This window comes from Phalacrocorax aristotelis, chromosome 5, assembly GCF_949628215.1.
Source record: "Phalacrocorax aristotelis chromosome 5, bGulAri2.1, whole genome shotgun sequence".
NCBI lineage: Eukaryota > Metazoa > Chordata > Aves > Suliformes > Phalacrocoracidae > Phalacrocorax > Phalacrocorax aristotelis.
In genome coordinates this window covers 24,928,650-24,954,261 of record NC_134280.1, presented here as the reverse complement: position 1 = coordinate 24,954,261, position 25,612 = coordinate 24,928,650, and the positions used below count along the sequence as shown (strand labels likewise).

Sequence of the window (25,612 nt, the reverse complement as noted above, 5' to 3'; positions counted from 1 at the left end):
GGATATCCATAGAAATAGCAAGTACATCTGGTGTCACCCAGAGGCAAAGCTAAGAGAGGTTTTTGTGGGGTATGTTTCCTGGAAAAGGAAGTTTGGAGCAGCATGTAAGAATGGTTGTGGCAGATCACCTAGTCCAATGTCTCCAAACAGCAGGTGTTAGGGAAAAGTGCAAGAACAGGGCAAGCATTTAGCGGTATTTCCCCAGGCCGCTGCCCCTGCCTCCTGTGACTTGTGACTCTGGGACTTCTGTGGTAGATTTCTTGAGGGTTTTTTAATTTAATAGCATGAAATGAATTTATCAAACTGATTTTTTCTGAATACACACAAACTTCTGGCAACCAGAAACTCCTGTGGCACTGAGTTCCACCATGGCTGTACTGTGTAAAAAAGTGTCTTGTTTAAGCCTGCCAACTCAAGTTTCCCTTGATGCCTTCTACTTTTTTCTGCACTGGAACAGTGAGTGAACCCAAATCTGCCTTCTCCAGACCACTGTGATTTTTACAGACCTTACCAAAGCCCTTTCTCTGCCTTCTCTTCCAGACTGAAGGTTCATACTATCTTTCTACTCCAGGTATGAAATCCAGCCTGTATGGTGGATGTTGTCACTTTCTCCTGGGCCTTTCCAAGTCTCCGTTTGAAATCAGAGGACCAGAACTTCCAAGAGCACTCAGGACACCATGAATTTATAAGCGGCATCTTTTCTATTTGCTTCATCTCTTTTCCTAGCAACTGATGGATTTGCTTTTCTCATACTGCTAAGCACTTCACAGAACTATCTGTCTCAAGATTTTGTTGCTGGGTGGTATTGGTGAACTCAGAGGAACATATATATATATATATATATTCTTCACAGTTGGTTGTTTTCTTTGCTAGCCTGAGTAACTGAGTATTATTACCAAACACCTCACTCTTTCACCCCTTTTCCAGGTGATTTATGACCATAACAAGCAAGTGCTAGTGTGCCCTGCAGGAATCCACTGGACCTGCCCTGCTATAGAAACCAAACATACATTCCTACCATTTGCCTTTCACAGTTCAGTAAGCCTGTAGGTATCTATGGGAGCCCTCTTACTTCAGGTTACTTAGGTTAGTTAAAGCTTTCAAGGGGGGGACTCTACAGAGTACCTTCTGAAAATCCCAGTAGATTCAAGAAGATGGGTCTCTCTTGAACGTATTTGTTCACTTCAAAGATTTCTTATCCATCAAGAAGCAAAGGAAGCAGCTTTATGCCAGCACGCAGCCTGTACGCTGGTGAGGGTCCATCAGAAATATATGACTGCGATATGTTTTCCCTCAGAGAAACAAAATCCCCAATCTGGCAAGTTGCTCTGGTCAAAAAGGATGACACGCAGGTTTGGGTCTCCAGCTCAGTAAGTTTCTGAGCTCTCACCAAGATGTTCAGTTATTCTATAGATAATCCTTTCTTATCTTTATATATTTATTTGTTTATTAAGTCACAGATCACATTGCCACTTAGAAAATATGACCTTCTGTAAACTGCAGAAGATACTTGACTGGTGAAACACATTACGCTCCCATTTCCAGCCTGGCGGCACAGTGGCTTTCAGCTGTCATTCCCCAAAACAGGTGCTGTAAATCAATACCTCGGTGGCTATATTTCGCCAGCACCCTAGCAGGAGGCAGCACAGCCCTCCTCTGAAGAGACCTTAAAGGCGCTTGGTGGATGCCTCCATCTGTATGACTGCAGCAAGTGGGAGCTGGGATGATGAAGGTCCATTGTGTATTCCTCCTCATCTCCACAGGTAAAGGTGCTCCAGCCATTGCCTTGAATGGGGGTCAGCTTTTTCCTGAGTGTGCAGGACAAGGGCTTTTCATATATATCAGCATGAGTGAATATGTGTTCTGGGAGCACCCTATCCTGCTGATAAGGTTTTATGATCACACCAAATTGTTTAAATGAGGGCTCTGGAGTGCATTGGTAACAGCTCAGATATTTATAATTTCATACACCAGATATTTTGAAGTGAGAAGTTTTTGTGATGAATTGGGGTTTTTTTCCTATGTCATCTTTTTGCCATGCTCCCATTTACTCTAATGCTACATGTATTTCAAAATGTGTGAAAGGATCTAGTAAACACGGCTTGAAATGTAAAAATTAATTTCAAGAAATTTCATTAAGTTGTGGGACTACTGAAAAGGAAGCAGAATCAACCTGCAGCTGCATGTGTTGCACCAGGATAATTCTTTTTAAACTGTTCCTTATAAGAATAAGTATTTTGCGATCCTAAAAACTTTTCACCAAATTCAAGCAGTATACTAAATTCCTACCAAGCCACACCAGAAGGTAGCAATGTGAAAGGTTTTAATTGGATTAATAAAGCAAAGCAAAGAGCTTGACTTAGGTATGACGCTGTGATCGTAACTTAAAAATTGAAAGATGATTCCTGCCCACCTCAGCCCAGCCTCCGGGCAGGGGAAGCAAGCAGTGCTTGTCTGCGGCAGGCAGCTTTTCTCAATGCCATCCAACTACTTTAATACTATCTCATGGCAGGACAAGGCCAAGACAGAATCCTTGGCATCTCAGCTCAACTATATAAAAGGGAACTGATGAAAAGTCAGTTAGGAAACAAGGGGAAATCCTGGCTTAGCTTGGAGTCAGCAGCAAAATTCTTGTTGATTTCAATGGCCCAGGATTCAAACTGAGAGAGGGGAAGGCAGGGGTGGGATCTGCCAAAAATGCTTGTGGCAAGCCTCAGCTGTTCTGTTCCCTCTCACTACCTTTAAAAGGCGCTACATAAAAAAACATCCCTAAGCCCCCCTTCCCCTGTAACAGTGAAGCAGCTACAGTCTGGGTACATGATGCAGCTGCTTGTTCTGCAACAGGTGATCTGGAAATGGGGTTCGTCTCTTTTTCTGTGAGGTGGGAATCTGAACCCTCACCCCTTGGGAGTGCAATGTCATGCACACGCGCTGCTAAAGCGGCACTGAAACAAAGCTGCTACCTGCCATTTTCATGCAAGTTGCTCTTCTTACAAGGGCTTTTTTGTGTAGGGCAGCCAAGTCACACTGAGCAGTCTGTGTGCAGAGCTTTCCAAGGACAGGTTGAGACCTTCCTTGAGGATAGGGAAATATGAGATTGCATTGTGAATGGTTTCCTTCTCTCTCTCACCACAAACACAACCTGAGCAACTCCCATTGTGAAGAGGAGCTCCTGCTCTGCTTAGACTTCAGATGCAAGGAGTCTAGATGGCCGCTTTCATCTCAATGACCGTTGTGCTTGGCCTTGTCCTTTAATGTTACTCTTACAGGCAAGTCCATGGAATTGAAGCAGGAGGAGACAGCATCAGGAATCCCTGATTATGGGTATTCTCTGTGATAACTGTCCTCAAGTATTGCATATAAGCACAGTTGTAGGTTGGGAGAGCCTGGAGGAGATCCCTAATGCTCAGTCTGAGGACCACAATCATGGCTAATTGTTCATCTCCTGGTTTGAGGCTGCTGTTGCCTTACTTCTAAGCTGACCTCCAGATCAGATAGGTGGATACCCCTGCTTATGGTATTTGCAATGCACATAAAGCACACCTGAAATGAAAAGTCACACAGAAGACTCTGTGTTCACCCACCATCAGCAGCTTCCTGTTGACAGTATTTCCTCCGTGCCCACATCAGACTGACGGTGTGTAGCATGTCCCCTGTCCCATCTCACTGATGCCACCCCTGCTGTTCTGCAGCTGGGCTGGCCCTGTGCTATGAACATGAGACTCGCCTCGTTGAGGACTTGTTCAGGGACTACAACAAGGTGGTGCGCCCAGTGGAGGACCATCGGGATGCTGTTGTTGTCACCCTTGGGCTGCAGCTCATTCAGCTTATTAGCGTGGTATGGTATGAACATGTGGTACATGTTGAACCGCTGGCTTATGTGATAGTGCCAAACGGTGTCATTTTTCTGATGAAACAGTTTTTCTCCATCAATCCTGATGTTTGCTGCTGCTGCATCCTTTTCTTTCTTTCTTTTTTTTTAAGGATGAAGTAAATCAGATTGTAACAACCAACGTACGCCTGAAACAGGTAACTCTAAATAGTGCTAGACATTTCATCCAATTCAAATAAATGCACTGGACACAGCCAGGCATGAACTACCCTGATATACTTTCAGGGGCAACTTGGACAGGTGGGTGAGCTAGAAGAGCGTTTCTTCTTTTTGTGGTCTAGCCACTAAGTGTGCTAGACCCTAAGAGCCTTAAGAAAAGCATTTTGCGTTGTATTTAAAATAGTAGAATTCTAGTATATTTATCTTAGTATTTCTATTCTTTTAATAAGCTTCTTAAACCAAAATTTATGTTAATGTAAAAAACTAGCTGGGGGTCCCACTAGCTTATGTTTATGCTTACCTGCATGTCCCAAAGCAAGGGAGGTACATGTTTCTAGGAAGTATCAAAACTACCCCCAGAAGAGCTGGAAGAGGCTCTCAGTGGCTGAAATCCTCCCTCTTTAGCAATGGACAGATGTCAACCTCAAGTGGAATCCAGATGACTATGGTGGCGTGAAAAAAATCCGCATCCCATCAGATGATATCTGGCGGCCAGACCTTGTTCTCTACAACAAGTAAGGGGTGCCAGCTGCCTGGGGAGGGAGAGGTAGCTCTGCCCCATGGCACCAGTGTGGCAGGGCTGCTTTCCCACGACATCTGGCCCAGTGGGTAGCATGCCTCAAAGCAAGCTTCTCCAAGAGCAGGCATGGTGGCACTGGGGGGACCAGTCAATCTGCAGCCAGAGAAATCCTTTTGTGACTATGTTAATTATGCTCCCCATGCTGCTGTTAATGTCCTTATTCCTTTTGTAGCGCAGATGGTGATTTTGCCATTGTTAAATACACCAAAGTCCTTCTGGAGCACACAGGCCTGATCACCTGGACACCACCAGCTATTTTTAAAAGTTACTGTGAAATTATAGTCACGCACTTCCCATTTGACCAGCAGAATTGCAGTATGAAGTTGGGAACTTGGACGTATGATGGTACAGTGGTTATTATTAACCCGGTAAGTGAGGAGTTTGTAATTGGGAAAAGCAGTAAAGACCTCGATATGTTTTTAGGGAAATTTCAGATTTAGAATGGAATGTACCCTTGTTTTGACTGAAAAACAAGCAGGTGCTACCTGTGAAATAAAAGCCCTATTTGTAGATCTAGCACAAAATTTCCTGCTTCTAAAATTCTACACACGCGTAATTCCTGTGCCCTAACAGTCTCCCACCTGTCTATCCTCCAAAAGCTTCACACCACTCCTTACGGTGCTGCCTGTTCCGCTTTTGTTTGTTTTCTTTTTTTTTTTTTTCTTTTTTTTTTTTGGGGGGGGTGTGTGTTTTTTCTCTACTCATGACTTTCCATTTCCCTGTCCCCTCAGGTATGTCTGCTATCTGTAAATATTTAATCAGTCTTCCTGAAAATATTTAGTTGAATGCTGTGTGGAGGATGATATTCTCAGGCAAAACAACACAGATAAGAGTGGTTTGCTCACAAAAATACAGGAAGTGCCTGAGTTATTGGGAATCCTGTTCCTGAGTGACTGCCAAGTTTTGATATTGTTCAGAACATCTAATAGTAAGAATTCGCATTTTTCTGCTGTCAGGAGAGTGATCGTCCAGATCTGAGTAACTTCATGGAGAGTGGGGAGTGGGTGATGAAGGACTACCGTGGCTGGAAGCACTGGGTTTACTACGCTTGCTGTCCTGACACCCCCTACCTGGATATCACCTACCACTTCCTCATGCAGCGCCTGCCTCTCTACTTCATTGTGAATGTCATCATTCCCTGCCTGCTCTTCTCCTTTTTAACTGGGTTAGTTTTTTACCTACCCACAGATTCAGGTAGGTGAATTTATTCATTCTACTGCCACAGAAATTGTTCTTCTAATAAGTTTTTTTTTAGAAATTCTGAGTATTTGAAATCACCAGTGCTTACTAAAACTGGACATTTCTGCTCAAAATAATGGCTCTAAGCATTCTGCAAATAAAGGGCAAGCACTGAAAGCTGAAACCATTGATATAAATAAATTGGGCTGATTTCCCACAGAAGTCACTGCTTAACTATCCAGTTAACTTTTGCAAAACAAAGATGTAGCTAGTTGATTGTTATGTTTTGCTGTAGGTAGGTAGTTAGTGTGTTAGTAAGTCACGCAGTAAGTGAGCACACAAGGTGTGAGTGAGGCCCTTCAGCACAGTGTTAGAGCAGAGGGCTTGTTATCTGTTCACAGAAATTACATCCTGTGACACAAAGAGTCATCCTGGCCTCCTTTGTCCTGCTGAGCACCTCTTGCTCCCTGCAACCGTTTCCTCTGCTTCGTTCATTTTACCGTATAGTCAGCTTTTCATACTGCTTAATTTCATTAAGCCTCTTCCATGAAATACATGATGGTTTTTTTTTTTTCAGTGGAAAACTTTATAGAAAGTTTAACTGTATAGAAAAAAGCTGTGCGAATCATGTTTTGTGGTTGCTTTTGACATCCTACATACTGGAAGATCTCAAATAGCAGCTGACCTCTGGTGTCAGATGTGATTTTTGTCTGCCTGCTCAGCACAGCATGAGCCTGCCAGAAAGTAAGGCAAGTGAACCCCCAAGAGGCTGTGGAGCGAGCATTAATCCGATGCATATACTTCATCATTCAAAATGCACAGGCCATGAAGCTCTCCTGGCTAGTAAGCTTTCCATATCCATCACCCATACCTCAGCCCAGTCATGGCTGGTGATTCCCACCTTGATGCTGGAGCTGATGATGTTAGGCTCTCGGGTTTGGCCAGTCTAGTTATTGCTTTGGATGCTGGGAGAGCTGATAGTACTCTAGATGCACACACATGTACCTGTGTGAATAGCCATCATCCACATCCTATCTTCTCAAATAAATCCTCTCTGTACCGAATGATAGGAACAGCAATGGTATTGTCTTTTTTGTTTGTTTGTTTGTTTTTATGGCAGGTGAGAAAATGACTCTCAGCATCTCTGTCCTGCTGTCTTTGACTGTGTTCCTTCTGGTCATCGTGGAGCTCATTCCCTCCACCTCCAGTGCAGTGCCTCTGATAGGCAAATACATGTTGTTTACAATGGTGTTTGTCATCGCTTCAATCATCATCACGGTCATCGTCATCAACACCCACCACCGCTCCCCAAGCACTCACACCATGCCGCACTGGGTCAGGAAGGTGAGCTATATGGCTTTGCATGTTTCCTGGTTTCCACTGAGCACTCCATATTTTATTGGCAGGTTTTCTAATAAAAGTCAACAAGAATTGGGGAAGTAAATGCATCACGTTAAACTTCTCTAGGCACAAGAGCCAGTGTTTACTACTTAGTTGTGCATAAAGTCAGCAAGACTACTAAGGTGCTTCTTTAAGTAACAAAACTGTCCACTGGGGTAGAGTCTTGCAGGAAACAGATGAGGCAAAACACAGGCAGCTGAAGGTACTGGGAATAGAAAATGGGCCAGCTGGACTCAGATTACATTTCCTGGTCCTCCATCTGACTGCAAAACACTGCTGCATGCCAGTGGCCGAGTTCACCAGCCCGTGTAAGTGCAGAGCACAAAGGGGATACCTGCTTTCGGCATCCCATTTTGAAAGAGTTTAGCAAAAGCCATTATCTTCTCTGTACTTTTCCAATAAATATAGTTACTCTGCAGTTCTTGGGGAGCAAGGAGAACCTTGCACACTAGTCTAAGTGGAAACCATGAGATGCAGAAAAAATTGGAAGTCTGTCATTACAAGTTCTTTGCCAGGGAGACAGTACCAAAGGGGATCCATTCAGTTATTCTTGCCTTTTTTAAGCCTGCCTGTGTTCATATTAAACTATGATGTGAATAGGAGATTGTTCTGTGTATTTCTGATTATACTTTTAAGGTTACAGCTTACATCAGATTCACTCTGCAGCATGAATAATCCCTGCAGAAGAGATTTCAACAGGCAGACACTGCATGCCCTTAAAATTGCGCTGGCAGGAAGCCTCTGCTATTCCAAAGGAAGTTATTGTAAACCTTATATGCATGTATAACAAACATTTGTTACAGAAAAGTCAGACATAAGTAGCCAAAAGAGACCCTTTGTAGTCCATTCTTCAAGCCAGGTTCATAAGCAATATGTTCCAAATTAGATGAGGGTCTGCTCATCGACATAGCACCCCCCCTTCATGTGTAGATGTTGGCTATATGGAAGGGGGAAATGGTTTAGAGAAAATGTGTGACAGACCCGCGGGTGACTCCATCTGCCCCAGGACATAAGGCTGACAAAAGCCCCAGTGTGACTGAGGCGCAGGCTGTGACATACTCCAAGAGGGAATCTGTAGCTGATCCAGCGCGGGAAGCGATCTGGGACCAGAGAGCCTTGCCTTTGTTCAGTACACAGCTGCATCTGTAACACAGCCCCGCCGACCAGCAACTGTCGTCTTCTCCCTCTTTGTTTTCAGATCTTTATTGACACAATCCCAAATGTCATGTTTTTCTCTACAATGAAACGACCATCCAGGGATAAACAAGAGAAAAATATTTTTGCAGAAGACATTGATATTTCTGAAATTTCTGGGAAGCCAGGTTCTGTGCCTGTCAACTTCTACTCCCCGCTTACCAAAAATCCAGATGTGAAAAACGCTATAGAGGGAATCAAATACATTGCGGAAACAATGAGATCAGACCAAGAAGCCAGTAATGTAAGGCATTTTTTGTTCATTATTCATTTCTTGCTTTCAAATTGCTACAACTTTTTTTTTTTTCCCCAAAATATCCATGCCTCACAAAAACGCTACTTCTCCCCTTGATGCAGTCAACAAGGAGTGATAGATAACAGTCACAGATGGCAATTGAATCTTGGTCAAAAAAAAAAACCAAAAAAGTGGTAGTGCTAAGGTTTTCCAAATGTGGTATGTGAAGCCATAGAGATGGAGTGCCTGTGAGTAGCAAAGCAGTTTCAAGAGCTGTAAGCAAGTTCCAAAACACATTCCCCCTCTCTCCTACTCGGGCATCTTCCCCCTGCGCTAAGCGATCTCCTGTCACTTTTGAAAAGCCAGGAAGCAAGCTGGACTTCAAAAGGCTAATATTTTTATCTGAGAAGAGTTAAGTGTATTTTACAAATGATAAGTCCAATTTCAGTAATGTTTTCCTTTATCCTTGAATGCTACAAGTAGTCCCTGCAAGTGAAGCACGTCATGAGCTGCTCTGATTACTGACTTTTTCCACATTGCAAGCCAAAGGAAAGATAAATGCGTGTAGAGTCACATATGGCAGTGTTCCCCAGGAAAACCTAGCTCTGCCTCCTTCTAGCACATTCAGTGCAATTAACCCCCTCTTTTATTTCAGTTATCACAGCTTTTGCATGGATAATTCAGTATCGGTATTTCATCTGCCTAAAGGATCATAGACCTTTCCTGCTGAGCTGCAGGCTAGCGTGAAGATGGGGTGAGAGTTCTCTGGGACAATAATTTGGCCCGCACTCTTGAAAAGGAGGCACCTCCTTCCCATGGACAGAATTTACACCACAGTGTTTGATCCTATGACTAAATTCCTGAAGCATGTGGAATGGCTCTGGCTGTAGTCTCATGTTCCCCCTGACTCCTATGTCTCTCTGCAGATAAAGTGTTACCCTCAGCAGGGCTGGCGTAGCTTCAGCATCTCTGGGCTTCGCTTCCTCCTACACTTACAAGGAGGGTCTTTGGATTACTGGCAAGTGCTTCCTTCGGAAGTGGAGCCCAGCTGCTCGTGTCATCTGGGCACTGTTGATATTACTTCCAGGGGGTTTCAAAAGTCAAGTTCCCCAAATAAACCAAAGGTTGTGGCTTCTGAAGGCTTCCACTTATGAACCACCTCAAAACACTATTGACTAGCAGTGTCCTCTAGATAAATTACAACAGCCTCTTCTACTTGTGGGGCAACTAAGGCAAAAGTAGAGGGTGCCTCAGGCCAGTACGTGTCACTCCCTAAGGCAGAGTTACAGGGTGGAAATCCTGAGCCCTGCTGTACTTAGCACTTCACACTCTGCTCGTTCTTACGGTGCTGGGTCCTCACCACAAGCATCCAGTGAAAAGGCAGCCACAAAGCAAGTGGTTCACAGTGCCCCACAACTGGAAAAAGACTAAGGGGGAGCATCCAAGAAGGTTTTCCCAGACCTTAGAGTGTATATGAGGCATGGAAAGTGAGGGCTAGAGCTAAATTGATGGCAGTTGCTTAGGACATCCCATCAGAATGAAAAAGCAACAGAAAAACAAAAGCCAGTTGGGTGAAACCAAGCATTTTGCTTTCAACGTTTTAAACTCCCTTTCAAAAGCAACATTTGCCTAAAAATTAAGCTTTTCAATGTTTCTTTTTAATGAAATTGTTCACCACATTGTCAGAATTTCTGAAGAGTTTAGTGTTGAAACTTGCATTTCTTAGGTTGCTTAGGCTTTCTGAACCACTGACCTGCTCTTGAGAAGAAAATTAGGGTTTTTTTGCATAATAATAGCAGAACTTAACGAAGAGCCTTTCTGTTGTTCAAGACAGTAAATTTCAAGAACTCCCATAACAAACATGGCTCTGCAGAGATTTTACCATCTCCTTTGTTTCCTTCCCAGGCTGCAGAAGAATGGAAGTTTGTTGCGATGGTGGTTGATCATCTTCTCCTTGGCATATTTATGCTAGTTTGTATTATAGGAACATTAGCTGTATTTGCTGGTCGCCTTATTGAATTAAATCAGCAAGGATGAACATCAACTGGAAACTATTTGCTACCCTGGTCAGCATCTGAAAGCATCTTAACCATCAAAACCTGGCCAGCCTCTGAAAGTTTCACAGACAGGAATTGGTCCCTGCTGGGAAAGAGCAGGGATAATAAAACGTAAGGCTCCATACTTAACACTCCTGAGCTGCTGCTCAGTGGCATTTCATTGCCAAAAAGAAACACTTGCATTACTGGTAGATGGAATGGCTGTCAGCCAGGTTTTGATTCATTTAATCATTTATTTAAAATGTTAATGTATTAATAAGACTGTCTGACTTTGTAACCCAAAGATACAATTCCAGTGAAATCAATAGCAGTGTAATAAGCTTTTGCTGAGCTGTAAATCTGCACCCAGCTTTAGTGTTCAAGCTGGTTTCAATATCTGCCCTGTGGTTTTTGTGTTGGCAGAGTCACAAATGACTTCTCTTGTAACACTAGATGTAACGAGCAGAAATATCTCAAACTCCATGCTTAAGCACTTGATTTTTATGCACAAATCTGAAATGACTAACTGTCATACCTGACTCTACCTGTAGAAACTCTTGATGCAGCAAAGAGGAGAGACTGCTCCTTACTGTGGGAAGGATCTTGTCTCAGCCAGTTGGGTCCCACAGGTATTTTTTGCTATCAAGTCCACAGTAAAGGACTTGTACGGGAGGATTTTTTGTCCTGTCTTATCCCTGAGCCCTGCTGTGTCACCATCAGGCATCCCAGTGACTATGTTGCAGTTGCTGCCCTCTTATTCTTACCTGTTAACACTCACTATAAGAAGCCCCACATTTATTATGCATTGGTGCTCAGGATTTTCAGTTATCAGCAGAGATGTTCTGCAATTGCATCCAAAGGGAAAAGTTTAGGCCAGAGGTAAAAGGATGGTATCCACAGGATAAGCTCTGTATTCAGCCTACTGTGCTATGGGGAGGTTGGTGTCCACTCTCCATTCTGAGCGATGACTAATGTGGGGGCAGCTTCAAATTTGGGCATGCTCAGTATGGCATCTTAAACAATTCTCTGTCCCCTGAAAACTGTCCCCTGCCCTGCTGAGCTAGATCATGAGCATTAAAGTCAGACACAGCATCACAAAGATCATTCCGTGGGGAAGTGTGGATCTCAGTTTTACTAATGTGTGATAAAATGACAGGACACCTCCTCGTCCGAGCATAGCAAATTATTACCTAAACTTTATTCAAACGTTGAGCAACGGCTCACTCTGGTGGCTAAAACAGAGTAGTGCCACTTTTGGCCAAAGACTTTCCTGTTTTAGAAAATATTTAACGTAAGCAACAAGCCTATGTGTGTTTCAATAATACAGTGTGGAAATACTAGCAGTGACGCCTGTTCTTCTCAAAAATAAGTAAGGAGAGGTGGGGCAACTGATACAAGTTACTCATCTTTCCCAGCTGGTTGTCCAAGCCAATAGGACTACTTTGCTAACAGCTGTAAACAGTTTGCTGTGAGTTTAATAAAATAATTTCTATTATTTTAATGCTCTACAGGAATGTGTCATGTCTGCAGAAGACAGGCATTTGAAATGCTCTATAGGGAAAATTAGGCACTTGTGCAATACTTCCATCGTTCCATAGCGTGCATAGTGTTTGCTGGACAATGTTTTGGTGAGCTGCAGTCCTAAGCAAAGCCAACAGTTTGTCTGGGGCAATCGATCACTTGTAACACTCTGCTCAGCTCTGACGGTTTAGGTGATGGTAATATTTGCCTCCCTGGGTGATCATTAACCCTGTAAATGATTGCTGAAGATGTATGCTGGGTGAAACCTCTGCTGACAGGTGGAGTGCTTGCTGCAGCTCTGTTTATCTTCAATGTGAGTTTTCAGGTCTCAGCCCTTGGAGAGAGTGATGCAGCTCCCCAGCTCGTGATGAGCTAAGCTTCAGTGTAACGGTGGCTGGGACTTAATTTGGGAGACTGTGATTGGCACTAAAATTGACAGAACAATCCTCTTAGAGCAGCATGTGGTTGAATTAAATATAAACATCAGGTAACAAGATTCACGGTGAATATCCACAGTATCTTTGTTCAGCTTCCCAGCTTCCTCAAGGCAGATCTGGGTCTTGGCCTCCAAATTCCACTTCTTTTTGTGCCAGGGTGTGTGGACGCACACATGTGTGCCTGCCTGCTCGCTTCTACAGCACAGCTCTCTTCATGCACAGCTAGCTAGCACGTTGCAGTGTTTTCCTTCCACTTCCTCAGAAAAGTTTTGAAATTATTTATTTGAAATTTTTTATTTGTGATAGTTAGATCTGTCTTATGGGCTCAGCAAATCTCCTGCCTTCCTATTGCTCTAGGTCTTGATGAACTACCCATGTTTCAAAAGATGTGACATCAGGCAAAAATAAACGCTAACAACTTCCCTTCTTAGGTTGCAGGATCCGGGCATTGTACTCTGACTGTCCAAAGACATGGTCCTCTAAACATCAATAAGCACACTTCAGGAGACAGTCCATCTGCATCTTTTGGGTTTTTTTTCTGCTTTGAATACTCACTGCCCCAGTCTTTATTCTCTGTTCCTAGCTCACCTTTGTGATACGTTTTTCTTGCATACCACTAACATCCCCTGTTACCAGTATCCATCCACTGAGAGTAGCCTTACCTACATACAAACTATTTCTTCTTATCTGCTACTGTCCTTTTAATACGTCAGCACATCTGTATACCTGCTAAAATAGTAGCTTTGGAGATTGTAAATGTGCTGTCTCAGTCACTGTCAAAGATAATTTGCCGTAAATGTGTAAGTACATATTGTCTAATGATTTCTCATTTACAGCACTGCAGTCTCTCCCTGCAATCTTAACACTAACCTCTCTTCTCTCCTATGTGGGTAGCACTAGCCACCCCAGGGAGACTGCCCTGCATAATACTCGTGCAACCTGCACGTGCATCTCTGCTGCCTCGTTGCCTTCAACAGGTAAATTTCAGTTCTGAGCTTTGACTAACAATTCTCATGATAAGCAAAACAAGAAACAGGCCTCACACACTCATTGTTAAATTTCTCTATCAAGTGTAAAAGGAAAAAAAAAAAACCTGACATGCAAACACTGTGGTGCTGAAGTAAGCAGACCTCATTTAAATGAAGGCAGACCGGGAGCCTCTGGGTGAGAAGGTGTCACTTTTATGATGATAGTACCCTGAGCAGTTAATTTGTCCCTCTTTTAACTGCCATCTTCTTGCTATCAAAGCTGCTTTTGTTTCACTTCAAGCTTGTTCATAACACCCTGTTTACGTCCTTAACAGAATAGCTTTCTGGAACGTCTCCATCTTCTTCAGTCTGATTCTCTTTCCAATTTTTAGACAATTTGGCAATTCACTTTCCCCTTCCCATCCCTTTAGCTGACCTTCAGCTACTTTCTACTGTGTCATGGATATTTTGCTCTCAGGGATGCTGTTGCCCCCAAATCTCTTTCCCCTTTGGCACTTGTGCTGTTCAGGAGACCTGACCCTTCTGAGGGGTTATTTGAATTTTTGAAGCCCATTACCCTTCTACCAGCTCCAGGGGAGCAATTTCACCTCTGCATGTGTCTGTAATCAGAACAGGCTGCTGCTCTCCATTGTCACCAGGCAGATGAGCTAAACCTGATGGCCTTACTCTGTCTATTCAGCCAGTAGGATCTCAGTTTTGTGAAACACAGTTGAGCTGATCAACAGAGCGAGCAGAAAAATGACATTCACTGAACTCTAAATGCTTCATCATGAGCTTGCATATGCCAGGTGTGATCATTCACCTGCATCTAGTGCTCAGGTCCTGAATCCTCCTTCAGTTTGAGAGTTAAGGAATCAGGTTACTGTTTCATGCAATTGTAAGACCATTTAGGTACCCATTTTTTTTCTCCAGGATATAAGTTGTTGTAGCCATCTCCCCAGACATGTGTGAAAGCAGTGTGAATTTCATCAGTGTGCTGACTCAGCAGTTCCTGTTTCCACAGCTGAAGCAAACCACAGTGAGGGACAGCAGGGCGAAAAAGTATGTGCAGCACAGGACCTGCAAAGTGCATAAACACTGTGCTGCTAGTGGGGAAAGGAAGCACAATACCTCCCTGAAAATTTTCTTTTCCGGTGTGGTGGCATGTGAGATGTTGCCTTTAAAGTCACATATAGTTTAGCATATCAGAAATGCGTATGACTTTGGACACTTTTAGAAGGTTGCTGTGCTTGGATCCAGTCACAAGACCTCACATTTTCATATGTTTACTTGTGCTAGATAAAGTCTAGCACATCCTCCAGGCCCCTCGGCACATGCCTGGGTATAAATTCCCTCCCTTCTTCTTTCTCTTCCTGAAAAATTGTGAAATTGGTACAAAGTCTCCCAAGCTCCTCTCAGACAGTGTCTTCTAACAAAGCCCTGGAGTACTTTCTTCCTTTCTGGAAATTAAACCCCAACTACAGATGCACTGCTTTGCCAAAGATTCTGTAAAACAATCATACTTCAGTCCCTGATAAAGTATAAAAGACTGGCAGAGCTATGGAAAACAGCCAACCTGCAAGCAACCATTTGCATGCTTGTTGCAAGAGCCCTGCTGAGTTCTGTTGGCTGTAAGTGGGTTATCTACAAGAAGGACAGGACAATTTCACTTGTTACCATGTGACAGGCCAGACTGACCAGCAAGCAGGAGTGCAAAGGAGTGTGTAGACTACTACAGCACAGAGATGATGTGTCACTGAGTGGATTCCCCATAAAGGGGGAACTCTTTCCTAGCAAGGATTGTCACTGTTTCCCATCATCCCAGCACAGATGTCCCATCACAGCACGTCTTCCCAACTTCTAACAGCCAAGCAGATCTGTATCAGTGTTTGCTGTTTATCCCACATGGAGCCTGGAATAAACACGTGGTATTTCCCCAGTACACAGACAAGAGGAAGCTGTTTGCCTTTACGTGACTTTTCAACTAACCAGTGACCCAAATGCAGCATACCGTGCTTAGGAGCCCCATGTGGATTTGTGACCTTCTTTAGGGATCTTTAGGTCTGTAAAGGCAGTAAACACAGAGTACCTGTGGTTTTTCCATTTGTGAGCTCCATAATTTTAGCTTGCAAGCTAATCTGGGTTGTGTGCATGGGACAGGAGAAGGCAGAGAGAAAAAATTGAACCTGGTTTTTGTGCCCATCTTGTAATGCTCCAAGCATTGCAATGACACAGAAACAGAGAAATGACCTACATAAAAGCCTGGCAAAGCTTGAAACCTTATGCTAAAGGCAAATCAGTAATGCCATTGCTCTTAGGGCAGCATGACTCAGCATGACGCTGTCTTTGGGCAGTTGGTCATCTCCTGGTCAAAACATGAAAGTAAATTGTAGCAGATTAGCTCAGAACACAGGTTACTCAGTCTTTGACCTTGCTAGGACGTGATGCTACAAGGGAATAAAGAATGCATTTAAGTTCTTCAGGACACCTGTCCCTAACATTCATATATTAGACAACACTGTTATGCAGCTGCTCGGTTGGACCGTGTTCATGCATGGAGTAACCAAAAAACATGCAAATAGCTCCAAAATGTTAAATCCTACAGAGAGAAAAGCATGTGAGATCAATCCGTTGGCTCACATAGGGACTTAGCACACAGCTCTCACCCTTCAAACCTTGCTCCTACCTGCCTAGGCTGCTCCATTACAAATCATTTGGGCATTTTTCCATTCAAGACCTTAGAGCTGGACCCAAAAACATTGACAAAGTTTTGTTTCTAGAAAACTTTGTCAAGCTGAGAGGGAAAAGGAAGCAGAATCTATTGCTTGCCTGAAAAGCAATCTCTGCGTGAGTTAATTGAGGTAAGAAGCACAAACGCCTTTTGGGGCATCACGTAGAGAGGGGTAATTGACCTTCCCACACCTCTGCATACTGCAGAGCTTAAAACGAAGGAAGCAAGTACCTCTTTCCCACTGTTTAATTACGTTTCTACTCTGCTGTGTGTGCCGCTGCCTGCTGCCATTCCCCAAGCTCCACTACCCCTCCCCTGCTGGCTGCTATCAAGGCCATCGGAGGCAGGCAGGGAAAATGGAGCGTGTCGAGATCTCTGTGGGCAAACCGAGCACAGGGAGCTGAGAGGAGACCCTGCCTAACGGCCCGCGGGGCTTGCGGCCCTCCCAGCAGGCCGGGGCGGCGCCGGGCGGGAGCGGGAGGGTGCAGCTCTTCCCTCCGGCACTCCCTGCAGCGGGTGCGGAGGCCGAGGGGAGTCGGAGGGCAGAGCTGCTGATGCAGGCCATGGGCACAGCCAGGGAGGGGACGAGGGGTTGAGCAGGATGAATGCTGGAAAAGCCACCACCGATATGCACAGTTCGGGCCGTTAGGGCTTGGGAACCTGAAAACCTTTCCCTGTAACGTGGTTATCTCGTTAACTCTGACTGGTTTTACCTTCCACTGAGCACCTGGGACAGAAGGACCGCAGGGACGGGAGGGGGACACGGCCTTCACCAACACCCCCCCCCGCCGCCTGGGAAGGACGGCCCCACGGGAGAGCCTCGCTCCGCCGGCCGGGCCGGGCCCGCTAACCGGGGGCGACGACCCCGGGAGGAGGGGGAGACGGGGCGGGCGGACACCCGCCCGACGGGCCGGGCCGGGCCGAGCCGGGTGAGAGGGCCGCGGCCGCCCGCCCCCCGCTCGGCGGGGCCGGGGCATGTGCGGCGGCGCGGGCGGCGGGGGAGCGGCGCCCCAGAGCCGCGCCGCGTTGCTTCCTGCGCTATAAATAGCCGCCCGGCCCAAGATGTCCCGGCCGCCGCAGCGGCTGGAGCGCCGGCGGGAGCTGCCCTCCCCTCCGGCCGCCTAGCCCGCCCGCCCGCCGGGAGCGCAGCGCGGTAAGGGGGCGCGGGGCCGGCGGCGGACGGGGCTTCGCTTCCCGCTCCCGGCGGGGTGGGGGTTCTGTGCGGGGCGGGCAGGCCCCGCGGGTACAGCGGTCGGGGTGGCCGGCGGGGCAGCGGCTGCCCCTGCCCCGGGAGCCGGGTCTCGCTTCGTGCCTGTTTTCTTTTTCTCTCTTTTCTTCCAGACTGCTCTGTCTCGGGCTGGGACGCGCTCCTCCTGCCTTCCGAAGCCGTGCTCGCGGGGCTGGGATCCCTCCCTGCTTCTCCCTCGCTTTCCCGCTTTCCGTGGGGTTGGGTGTGTGCCCGGGATGGAGGATGGCGTTGGCCTCGGGACGCATCCCCTGGTCCCTCTTGGCAGCTCTGAGGTGCCTCTGGCTGGACCTCCGAGGAGGTGGCTTGTGGCATAGCCAAGGCTGTGAAACCCCGGCTGGCGTGGCTGGGTGGGGAGAGCCATGCTGGGGCTGTGACACACACCACTGCCCATGTGTGTGGCACCCAAGCAGGGTGCCGTTACGGTTGCTTGCTCACACAGGTGTTTGTGTTGTAGCCTTCTTCCCTCAAGTGCTTTAATCTGCAGCAAATGTTGAGGTGAACTTTGTAGTTAGGCTTTATGGTAGAGGCAACCAAAGCGGGTCTCTGCCCTCTAACTGCCTCTTAGGGGCTTTCTGAAGGAGTCAAGTTTGGGAACCTCAAGTAAACAGTCTTAAAGTTTCAGTTTGTCTTCCTCTTTGTTTGCCTCTGCTACTCTGATGGCTGTGCTTCGTCTTTTAATAAACACCTACTGCAGTGCAGGACAATATCCGTTCTCTGAGAGTAGGTGTTCTTCAGCTCCTGTCATGTGCCCTGTGCAGGCCTCTTTTTTTTTAAAACAAAAGTGATACAGCACTTGTCTCCAACACTAAGGTGTGCTTCTTCAGGAACCTGCCCCGAGGTACTTTTAAGTTGAGCTTTTATTCTTGAAGCCTCTCCTCAGACAGGGCTGTAATAGGCAGCTGTTCCCTGTTGTCCTGACACCCAGAGGATGGGCAGTGTGTTTTGCTCCTTGTTCACACTGTTTTTCAATCTCTTTCTACTTTTCCTTTTGTTTCTTCCGTCCATTAGCTCCTCAAAGCCCAGTTTGGGAGCACAGTGCAGAGGCCCAAGAGACCATGTGAAAAAGAAGAGGTCCTCTCAGAGTCTGTTTGGCCTCTGCACGTTACCCACAGAGTGCCCTGCTCGGAAGCCCTTGCCCTCAATAAAGGCAAGAAGGATGGCAGCGCTGCTGCGGAGGGACCTGCTCTGGCAGAGCACCTTTCAGAGTACTGTGAAGCATGAGGCCAGCTGAGCTGGTGTGTACTTTCCCCCTCTGCTGGAGTGGACGAGGGGAAGGAGCACGTGAGGAGGAAATACAGCTGTTTCAGAGTACTTCTGCCCTCCATGCAGCGGGAGCACGTGAGGGGAGGACAGATACAGAAAGGGAGATTCAGGAAGAGAGTACGAGAGAGAATCAGTGGGGACAGAGGAAAGCAACAAATGGAGAGGAAAAGCTTTCTATGTGTACACAAATGTTGTTTAAAGAGCTGTTTAGTTAGGGCAAGACCAAATATCCTAAAAACATGAGATTGTATCTCTTGAGTCCCTGTTATTGTTCTTTCAGAAAGCACTGCTCTTCATTCCTCAAGTATGATGTGTGTCTCTCTGCCTCACTCTTCTAGGCTCTTCAGCATCCTCTGACCTCAAGCTGAGCAGGACGTTGCCTTTGGCATCTGCCTGTCAAATGTGTAGTTCTTCATGTTGTACTTGAAATGATTATTTCTGTACTTGGGTAAGGCAAGTTCTGAGGAATGTGAAGGAAGAGGCATGCCAGTTCCTGTGACTGGCCTTGACTGCAGTGCGAGCTCTTCGGGGCAGGGGCTGTGCCCTGGAGGCTGCAGTTGCTCTCTCTACACATTGCCCTTGGCAGCTTTGGGATTTCAGCCTCCACTCCTGTCCCTCCCACCCCCCTCTTATTGCTGCTCACTTGTTCCTCTCCATGTGCTGCAGCTGGTTCAGCCTCTCCCAATAATCTGTGCGGTTGTGCTGTAAACTGAATTGATGAAAGGTTCAGCAATCTGGGTTAAAAATCTCTGGAAAAGGAGAAAGGGGAGGAGGAGCAGCAGCTACTCCCTCTGTCTGTACAAAAGTCCCCTGTCAACCCTGTGTTGCCTCTCCCCTGCCTCCTGCATTGAGATCACTCGCCCCAGCAAATGGGAATTAAAACAGTTTAACCTCTCTAGCTGTGTCCTAACTTCTGCTGCTGCCTTAGTATTTCTACTTTTAACTTTCTACAGCATTACATTATTCTCTGCATCAGGTGGCAGGGTGCTGTCTTTGGCGGCTGCATTGCCACAAGGCTATTAGACTCTTTTTTAATAATAAGAGAAACACAGAGTGATCACAAAATTGCACCAGGGCTTCAGTGCTTTTACCCATGCAGTAGAGTCAAAATTGAATGAGTGCATCTAGAAAAAGGTATTAGCTATAGAAGGAGCAATTTCCCACCTGTGACAACAGGTGGGACCTTTACATCCGATGACATCCAGACCGTCCTCAGCAGAGAGGCCACTGAGGAGTTGTGCTAAGCAATGCTAATCCCTTTGAAGGGAACATGCTGCAGTATTGTTCTCCATTACCGACAGTGCATAAAGTTCTAACAGCTATTTGTTTTCTGCCTTGCTTGTACCTACTCTTTTCTCCCTCCAAAAACCTATATGTTGGTGTTGTCTGACCAATGTGACACGAGAACAGGAATTCATAGGTTTTCTTTGGAGGCACATAAGTTGTTCTTGGTGTATATATACAGTTTAGTAAAATGTCTTTATGCAGCGGCCTTTAGAAATGTTCTGTGCTTTTAACTGCATTGAATCTTCATCTGGATAATGGGCTTATGTATAGAAACCATGATGTTATAGTGATGCAATGGAGAGGGGAGGATTTCTTTAAAGTTTATGCTTTTGCCAAGGTAAACATATCTTAATTGTGGCTTCTTCACAACAATGAAGTGTTATGAAAATTCAAATCTAATTAAATGCTTTTGTGTTCTTTCCACTGACTTCTATTATTCTTGGCTCTAATGTGGACACTTTCTCCTTTTCTTTGTGTGGTGCACTCTAACACTTGGTCTGTTGGATCTGTTATAAAAAGGGACTGTTGAGTATCTTGGTCCAAAATACGTGGTGATAGCTGTATTTGAGTAGGGGTGGGAGAGCATTCATTACGTGGGGAGGTAGTTAAGTCTTGGTTTGGTAGAACACGTCTTGGTAGTACCAAAGATGAGGATAATGGAGGTGGCCACAAATCCTCCAGGCAGCTCTCTGTTCTGTGTGCCATTTGGGTGTTCAGTTAACGCCTACTTGTTTAGCTCCTTACTTAAAAGATGTACATGAAAATCTGTCTGTTATTCAATAATAACTGCTGAACTGTTAGTTGGGAAATAGCCCAGAAAAGGGATTATTAAAAACTAAATTTCATAAAGATACCTAGAATGATGCTTTAGTAGCAGATTTTACTTAAAATATTTTGGATGCTTGTGGTGACCAGTATGATAGGTATGATAGCAGTGTAGGGCTCTCATGTAGCGTCAGCTACATCTATGTGTATGTCTAGATATCTAAAGAGGAGGAAAGGGAAGGAAATCAATGAACTGTCTACTACATTAGTACTCTGTTGTGATTCTCAGCAAGTACTATGCCACTGCTGCTGAGTTTTAAGTGAAATCTGAATTGTGAAAAGATTATTTTTTTTCAGTGCACATAACCCTGACCACCAGGGCTCTGAAAGATACTGCAGCTGCCCTTCAGCCTTGCAGGCACGCAGGTCTGAAAGAGCAGCTGTCCTTGGGCCTCATCCAACTCAGTTCACAAAGATCAATGAAGAGTGTCTCTAAGGCGGGAGACAGAAGTGGCAAGGGAGCAGTTTTGTCTAAATCTGAGAGATCAAAGGAGTTCAGAATAGAAAGTTTTTCTTTATTCCTGGAAGGAGATAAACTGGAAGCGCAAGGACTAGTTTGAGGGTCTGTTTTGTAACACTTAACTCTGCTGTAACCTTGTTAGTGTTCTTCTACATTTGGTTCCAATTACACATAAGTACACTTTGCAGTTAAAATGTATAATTTTGTAGCTCCTTAAACTACTAATGTTGCAGAAGCAAAAGTTCCTAAGATTTATGCTGTTTATGTGGCACCCCTCATCTTTAATTTCTTCAGTGTGTGTGTGTAACTCCTGCCATTTGCTTTGTGGGACTAAGTCCATGTGAAGGGCCTTCCTGTCGGCTCCAGTGCATGTTTTCATGAGATGGCTCTCCTTCTCATTTGAGCTAAACTTGAGTATGTATCTTCTGCTGAAGAAACTACAGGATATTCTCTAATGGGGAGTAACACAGAGGCTAAATTAAATGCTCTTAGCAGCTTCAGCGAGCCCAAAATAGCTTGTGCATGTTTCTCTTGTGATAACTTCAGGAAGTGGGGTGATTCCCTCTTCCTCCCTCTTGTTAATATTTTTGGTGAATGCTGTGCTTGAGTGATGAAATCTTCTTGCCATGAAGAGCAGGCAGCATGGCATAAGCTTCTCTGAGTTTTCCTGGACCCTGACTTAACAGGACCAGAAGTGAGCCCTAAGAAGAAATTGCATTCTTCTGCTAGTTGTACTGCTTCCTTTGAAAATTGCCAGTAAGGTCTGCTGTGGTGAGGGTGGCTAACCACTGGTTGTAGAGAGAGATTGTAGAGTCTCTGTCCTTGGAGGTGGTCTAAAAACTGGGCTAGACAAGGCCTAAACAATCTGCTTTAAGCCAGGTTAGCCCTGCTCTGAACTAGATGAGATCCAGCAGTTTCTTCCAGATGGCTCTGTGCTGTGTTTCTGCATTACTGGATAAACATGGCTGCTTTTGTCTGTCCCCAGAACATCTGGGGAATAAAAGTGGTCTCAAAACATCCAAAAACGGCCTTAAAGTCTTTAATCAGACTTTTAAAATTGGAGTGCATAGAGAAGCATAGTGTGGGGAAGTGACTTTGCCCAAAGTTGCATAGCAGCAGGTCAGTAATAGTGCTGGGAGAGGATCATAAATCTCCTGACTGGCAGACTAGAGCTTTAGTAACTAAAAGATGTTGTCTTTTAAATGTAAACCATCTCCTTTCCCTACTCAACTACTTTCAGATCACTTGGCAACAGAGACTACTTTTACACTCCAAAAGATTCTCTTTTTTTTTTTTTTTCTTTATCTGTCATATTCATAGGGTTTTTTAGTACTAAAGAACAGTTTATTGCATTGACTTTTTCAGGAAACGCTGAGAACATCAGATCTGGAAAAGAATTTGGTGAAATAAAGATGAGAGCTGCAAAGGAAATTTTTAGAAAGTGATGTTATTCCCAGTTTGCTGCATAACAATTAATCTCTTAAGAGAGGAAAAGAGCAGAGGAAGCTGTACACTGAATCCAAGTTTGAATCTCTCTTTGTTTTAAAAAATAAAAATCACTTGAAGAAAACTTTTTAAAATCTGGAAGCTGAGCAGAACATAGATCAGCATTTTAAAGAGTACCATGGAAGGAGTTAAGCTGTGAGTTAACTGCATCTGTGTTTCAAATCCAAATGCTATGAACAAGGCACCATTCAGGTCTTCAGTTATAAGTTATGCTGAATTTGTTATGCTGTGTTTGTCTGAATTCTGTTGAGAGGAGAAAAAGAAAATCACGGCAGATTAAAAAAAATTACTCTTGTTTTGGTAGTTTGTTTCTGAAGTGATGAAGAAGGATTTTCCTTTCTCATCTTTTTTTGTCTAGCACTTATGCAGGTCATCTGCTAATTATTAGCAGCTGTGGAACTATGGAGTTATATAAGCATAACTAAAAGTCAGTGGAGCCTTGCATCATTCAGCAGACTTGTCCATCACTTATTCACCACAATAACAAATGGTTTTGTAACTCACTTGACATGGCTATCTAAACACTAAGAGGGCATCAGCAGGCACCAAAAGTTGGGAAATCCTTTAAGTCATAGAAATCAGATATAATAATGTGTTATTTCATTGTTGCCACAACCTGTTGTCCAATTATACACATGCATTGCTGCTCTGCGAAGAGAGCTGTGTGTTGGAGTAATATCCTGTAACAGCTGAGCCTGCCAGCTACATAAAGCTGAATTGTCTGGGCAGCTTTGCTTGGAAGATAGGTATGGGTGCTGTGCCTGGCTGCAGAGGAAGCAAGACAAGTGTTGAGTGCTTGTGAATGTATTCCAAATTAGCCATGCTCAGTGATGTGGCTGAATACAACAGACTGTCTTAAACCTTAGAAAAGACATCTTTATGATGGGACACGTGTAGACCTGAGAACTTCAAATTTCTTGGCAAAGGAAATACCTGCAGAGCACATGAGAGTGCTGGCATAGACTGCCCAAGGCTGGCAGGTCCAGACTCTGCCCGCAGGCTTATAACACTGGCCCAGCACACTGTAGGATTTAGTTAGCAGCATGAGTTTCTTCCCACTGAATCTTGAGAGTATATAAAACTTAACCTCCTGTAGTTCTGAATATTAAACCATAGACTATGTAGAGAATCTTCTGATCCAGGCTCTGGTTTTGTTTTCAGATTTTTGTTTTGCTGGTTAAATTAATAAGTGTAAATGTAATCCAAATACAGGAAGGAAATATATGGAACTATAGCAGGTGTTTATGTCTGTAGAGCCCAAACTGTACTGTCCACTGACGAGGAGCGGGTCTCCAGGCTTATTACAGTCATGTGAGCAGCACATCTGAAGGCTTTTGGCCCTTCATGATTATCAGTTGCCTATCAAGAGAGTAAATGTCACCCTGTGTCCAGGCACTATTCCCTTTTGTTCCCAACCTTACTATGGCCTATCAAAACAACTAACTACAGCGGGTACTTTTTGTTTATGGCTCAGGTTTAGGTTGGATGTTGTTAGGTTTGTTGATTATTTTTTTTTTTTTTTAACTGGCAAATACAGATTATTTCTCTCTTGATGGTTTAAAGATCTCCATAGGCAAGAAAGTCTGTGAAAGGGTGAGTGCAGCGTTATCAAATGTGCAAAATATGATCCTTAAAATATTCTTGGGAATTAAGAAGGTAAAATGAGTTCTAGCAGATACAGTGTCCCTCCAGACCAGTCTGTGCAGCCAGTGGCTTGGAGCTGTGCCCTGCCTCCTTTTACAATAAGTGAAAGAGGAGTTTGCCTGAGCTTCTTTCCCCCCCCCCTTTTTTCTTTCATTTTTTCTTTAAAAGCAGTGATGTGAACAGTTAAGTTTAAGAGCTGCTGCCCTAGATCAGTGGGGTGTCTGCTGTTTCTGCTGGGAGCAACAGATGGTACCTCATTAGCTCACCTCACTGATAGGCTCTGAAAATTGTGCGACCTTATAGCTGCCCTCAAATTACCCTGGTCCCAGAGGAGAGAAGTAGGTGCTTGGAGGCAGCTTGCAAGCTCCAGCTGCTGGGGTAGCACTCCAGAGCTATAAGAAGGTGGCATGAATCGGGAACCTTCCTTTTATGAGTAGCCTAAACAGGATGGTAACTGGTTTTGTAACTAGCATCAGCTAGGTACATTTTCTAATAAAAAGACATGGGTGATGAAAAACACTTGGGGGAGTGGGGGGAGGAGAAGGGAAGGATTGCTTATTCTGCCCCTTGCCTCCTACCTGAGGAAATGTTCCTCAGCTAGTAATTCAAGGACACTACTTTGATATTCTTGAATCAATTTGGATTACGGTTGGGCAAACACAGACAGTATCAGCTAGGCAATACTAAGCTGTACAGTCCTCTTTTCAGTTTACCCCAACTCATCAGTCCTCCCATGGCTATCACATCAGTCACTGCTCTCCTCATGTCCTGATTTACCCAACATTGACTGACCCACTTTGCCTAACATATTTCCAAAAGTTTGGGGTTTTTTTTCTGGCATGGAAATGCAAAATAGAGAATTTTTCACTTTTACTTTCACACTTGAAGCTACTGAAAACAGTTTTTGAAGGGAGTATTAAATGTAAACCAAAAAGGGTACTGTGTGTTATGTATTTTGTAAGTAAAGAACCACACGCTCGTGCACATAAGGGAGTTTGCATGACTCAATGTATTGATCTCTTTATATGTATCTCTGTTTGGTCAG

At 44.7% G+C, this 25,612-nt stretch overlaps 2 protein-coding genes across 2 annotated transcripts in view; both read left to right on the top strand.

Annotated features, from left to right (window-relative positions):
- The first annotated feature begins 1,642 nt into the window (after positions 1 to 1,642).
- CHRNA1 (cholinergic receptor nicotinic alpha 1 subunit) lies at positions 1,643 to 12,173 on the top strand. Its single transcript, XM_075093495.1, has 9 exons — positions 1,643 to 1,763; positions 3,693 to 3,838; positions 3,985 to 4,029; positions 4,457 to 4,566; positions 4,804 to 4,999; positions 5,588 to 5,825; positions 6,931 to 7,154; positions 8,410 to 8,649; positions 10,546 to 12,173. Exons 1-9 carry the CDS (start codon positions 1,724 to 1,726, stop codon positions 10,675 to 10,677), a joined length of 1,371 nt encoding a protein of 456 aa, XP_074949596.1. The 5' UTR covers positions 1,643 to 1,723; the 3' UTR covers positions 10,678 to 12,173.
- Positions 12,174 to 17,217: 5,044 nt separating this feature from the next.
- Positions 17,218 to 25,612, top strand: part of WIPF1 (WAS/WASL interacting protein family member 1) — a 60,383-nt gene continuing 51,988 nt past the window's right edge. The window contains exon 1 of the mRNA XM_075093492.1: positions 17,218 to 17,486. The gene's annotated coding sequence lies outside the window, so the exon portion shown is untranslated. The remainder of the gene's footprint in view (positions 17,487 to 25,612) is intronic.

Coding starts and splice junctions, on each gene's coding strand:
- CHRNA1 (XM_075093495.1), top strand. CDS start 1,724: ATGATGAAGGTCCATTGTGTATTCCTCCTCATCTCCACAG. Junction 4,030..4,456: donor CCAACGTACGCCTGAAACAG/GTAACTCTAAAT, acceptor CTCCCTCTTTAG/CAATGGACAGATGTCAACCT. Junction 4,567..4,803: donor GACCTTGTTCTCTACAACAA/GTAAGGGGTGCC, acceptor TTCCTTTTGTAG/CGCAGATGGTGATTTTGCCA.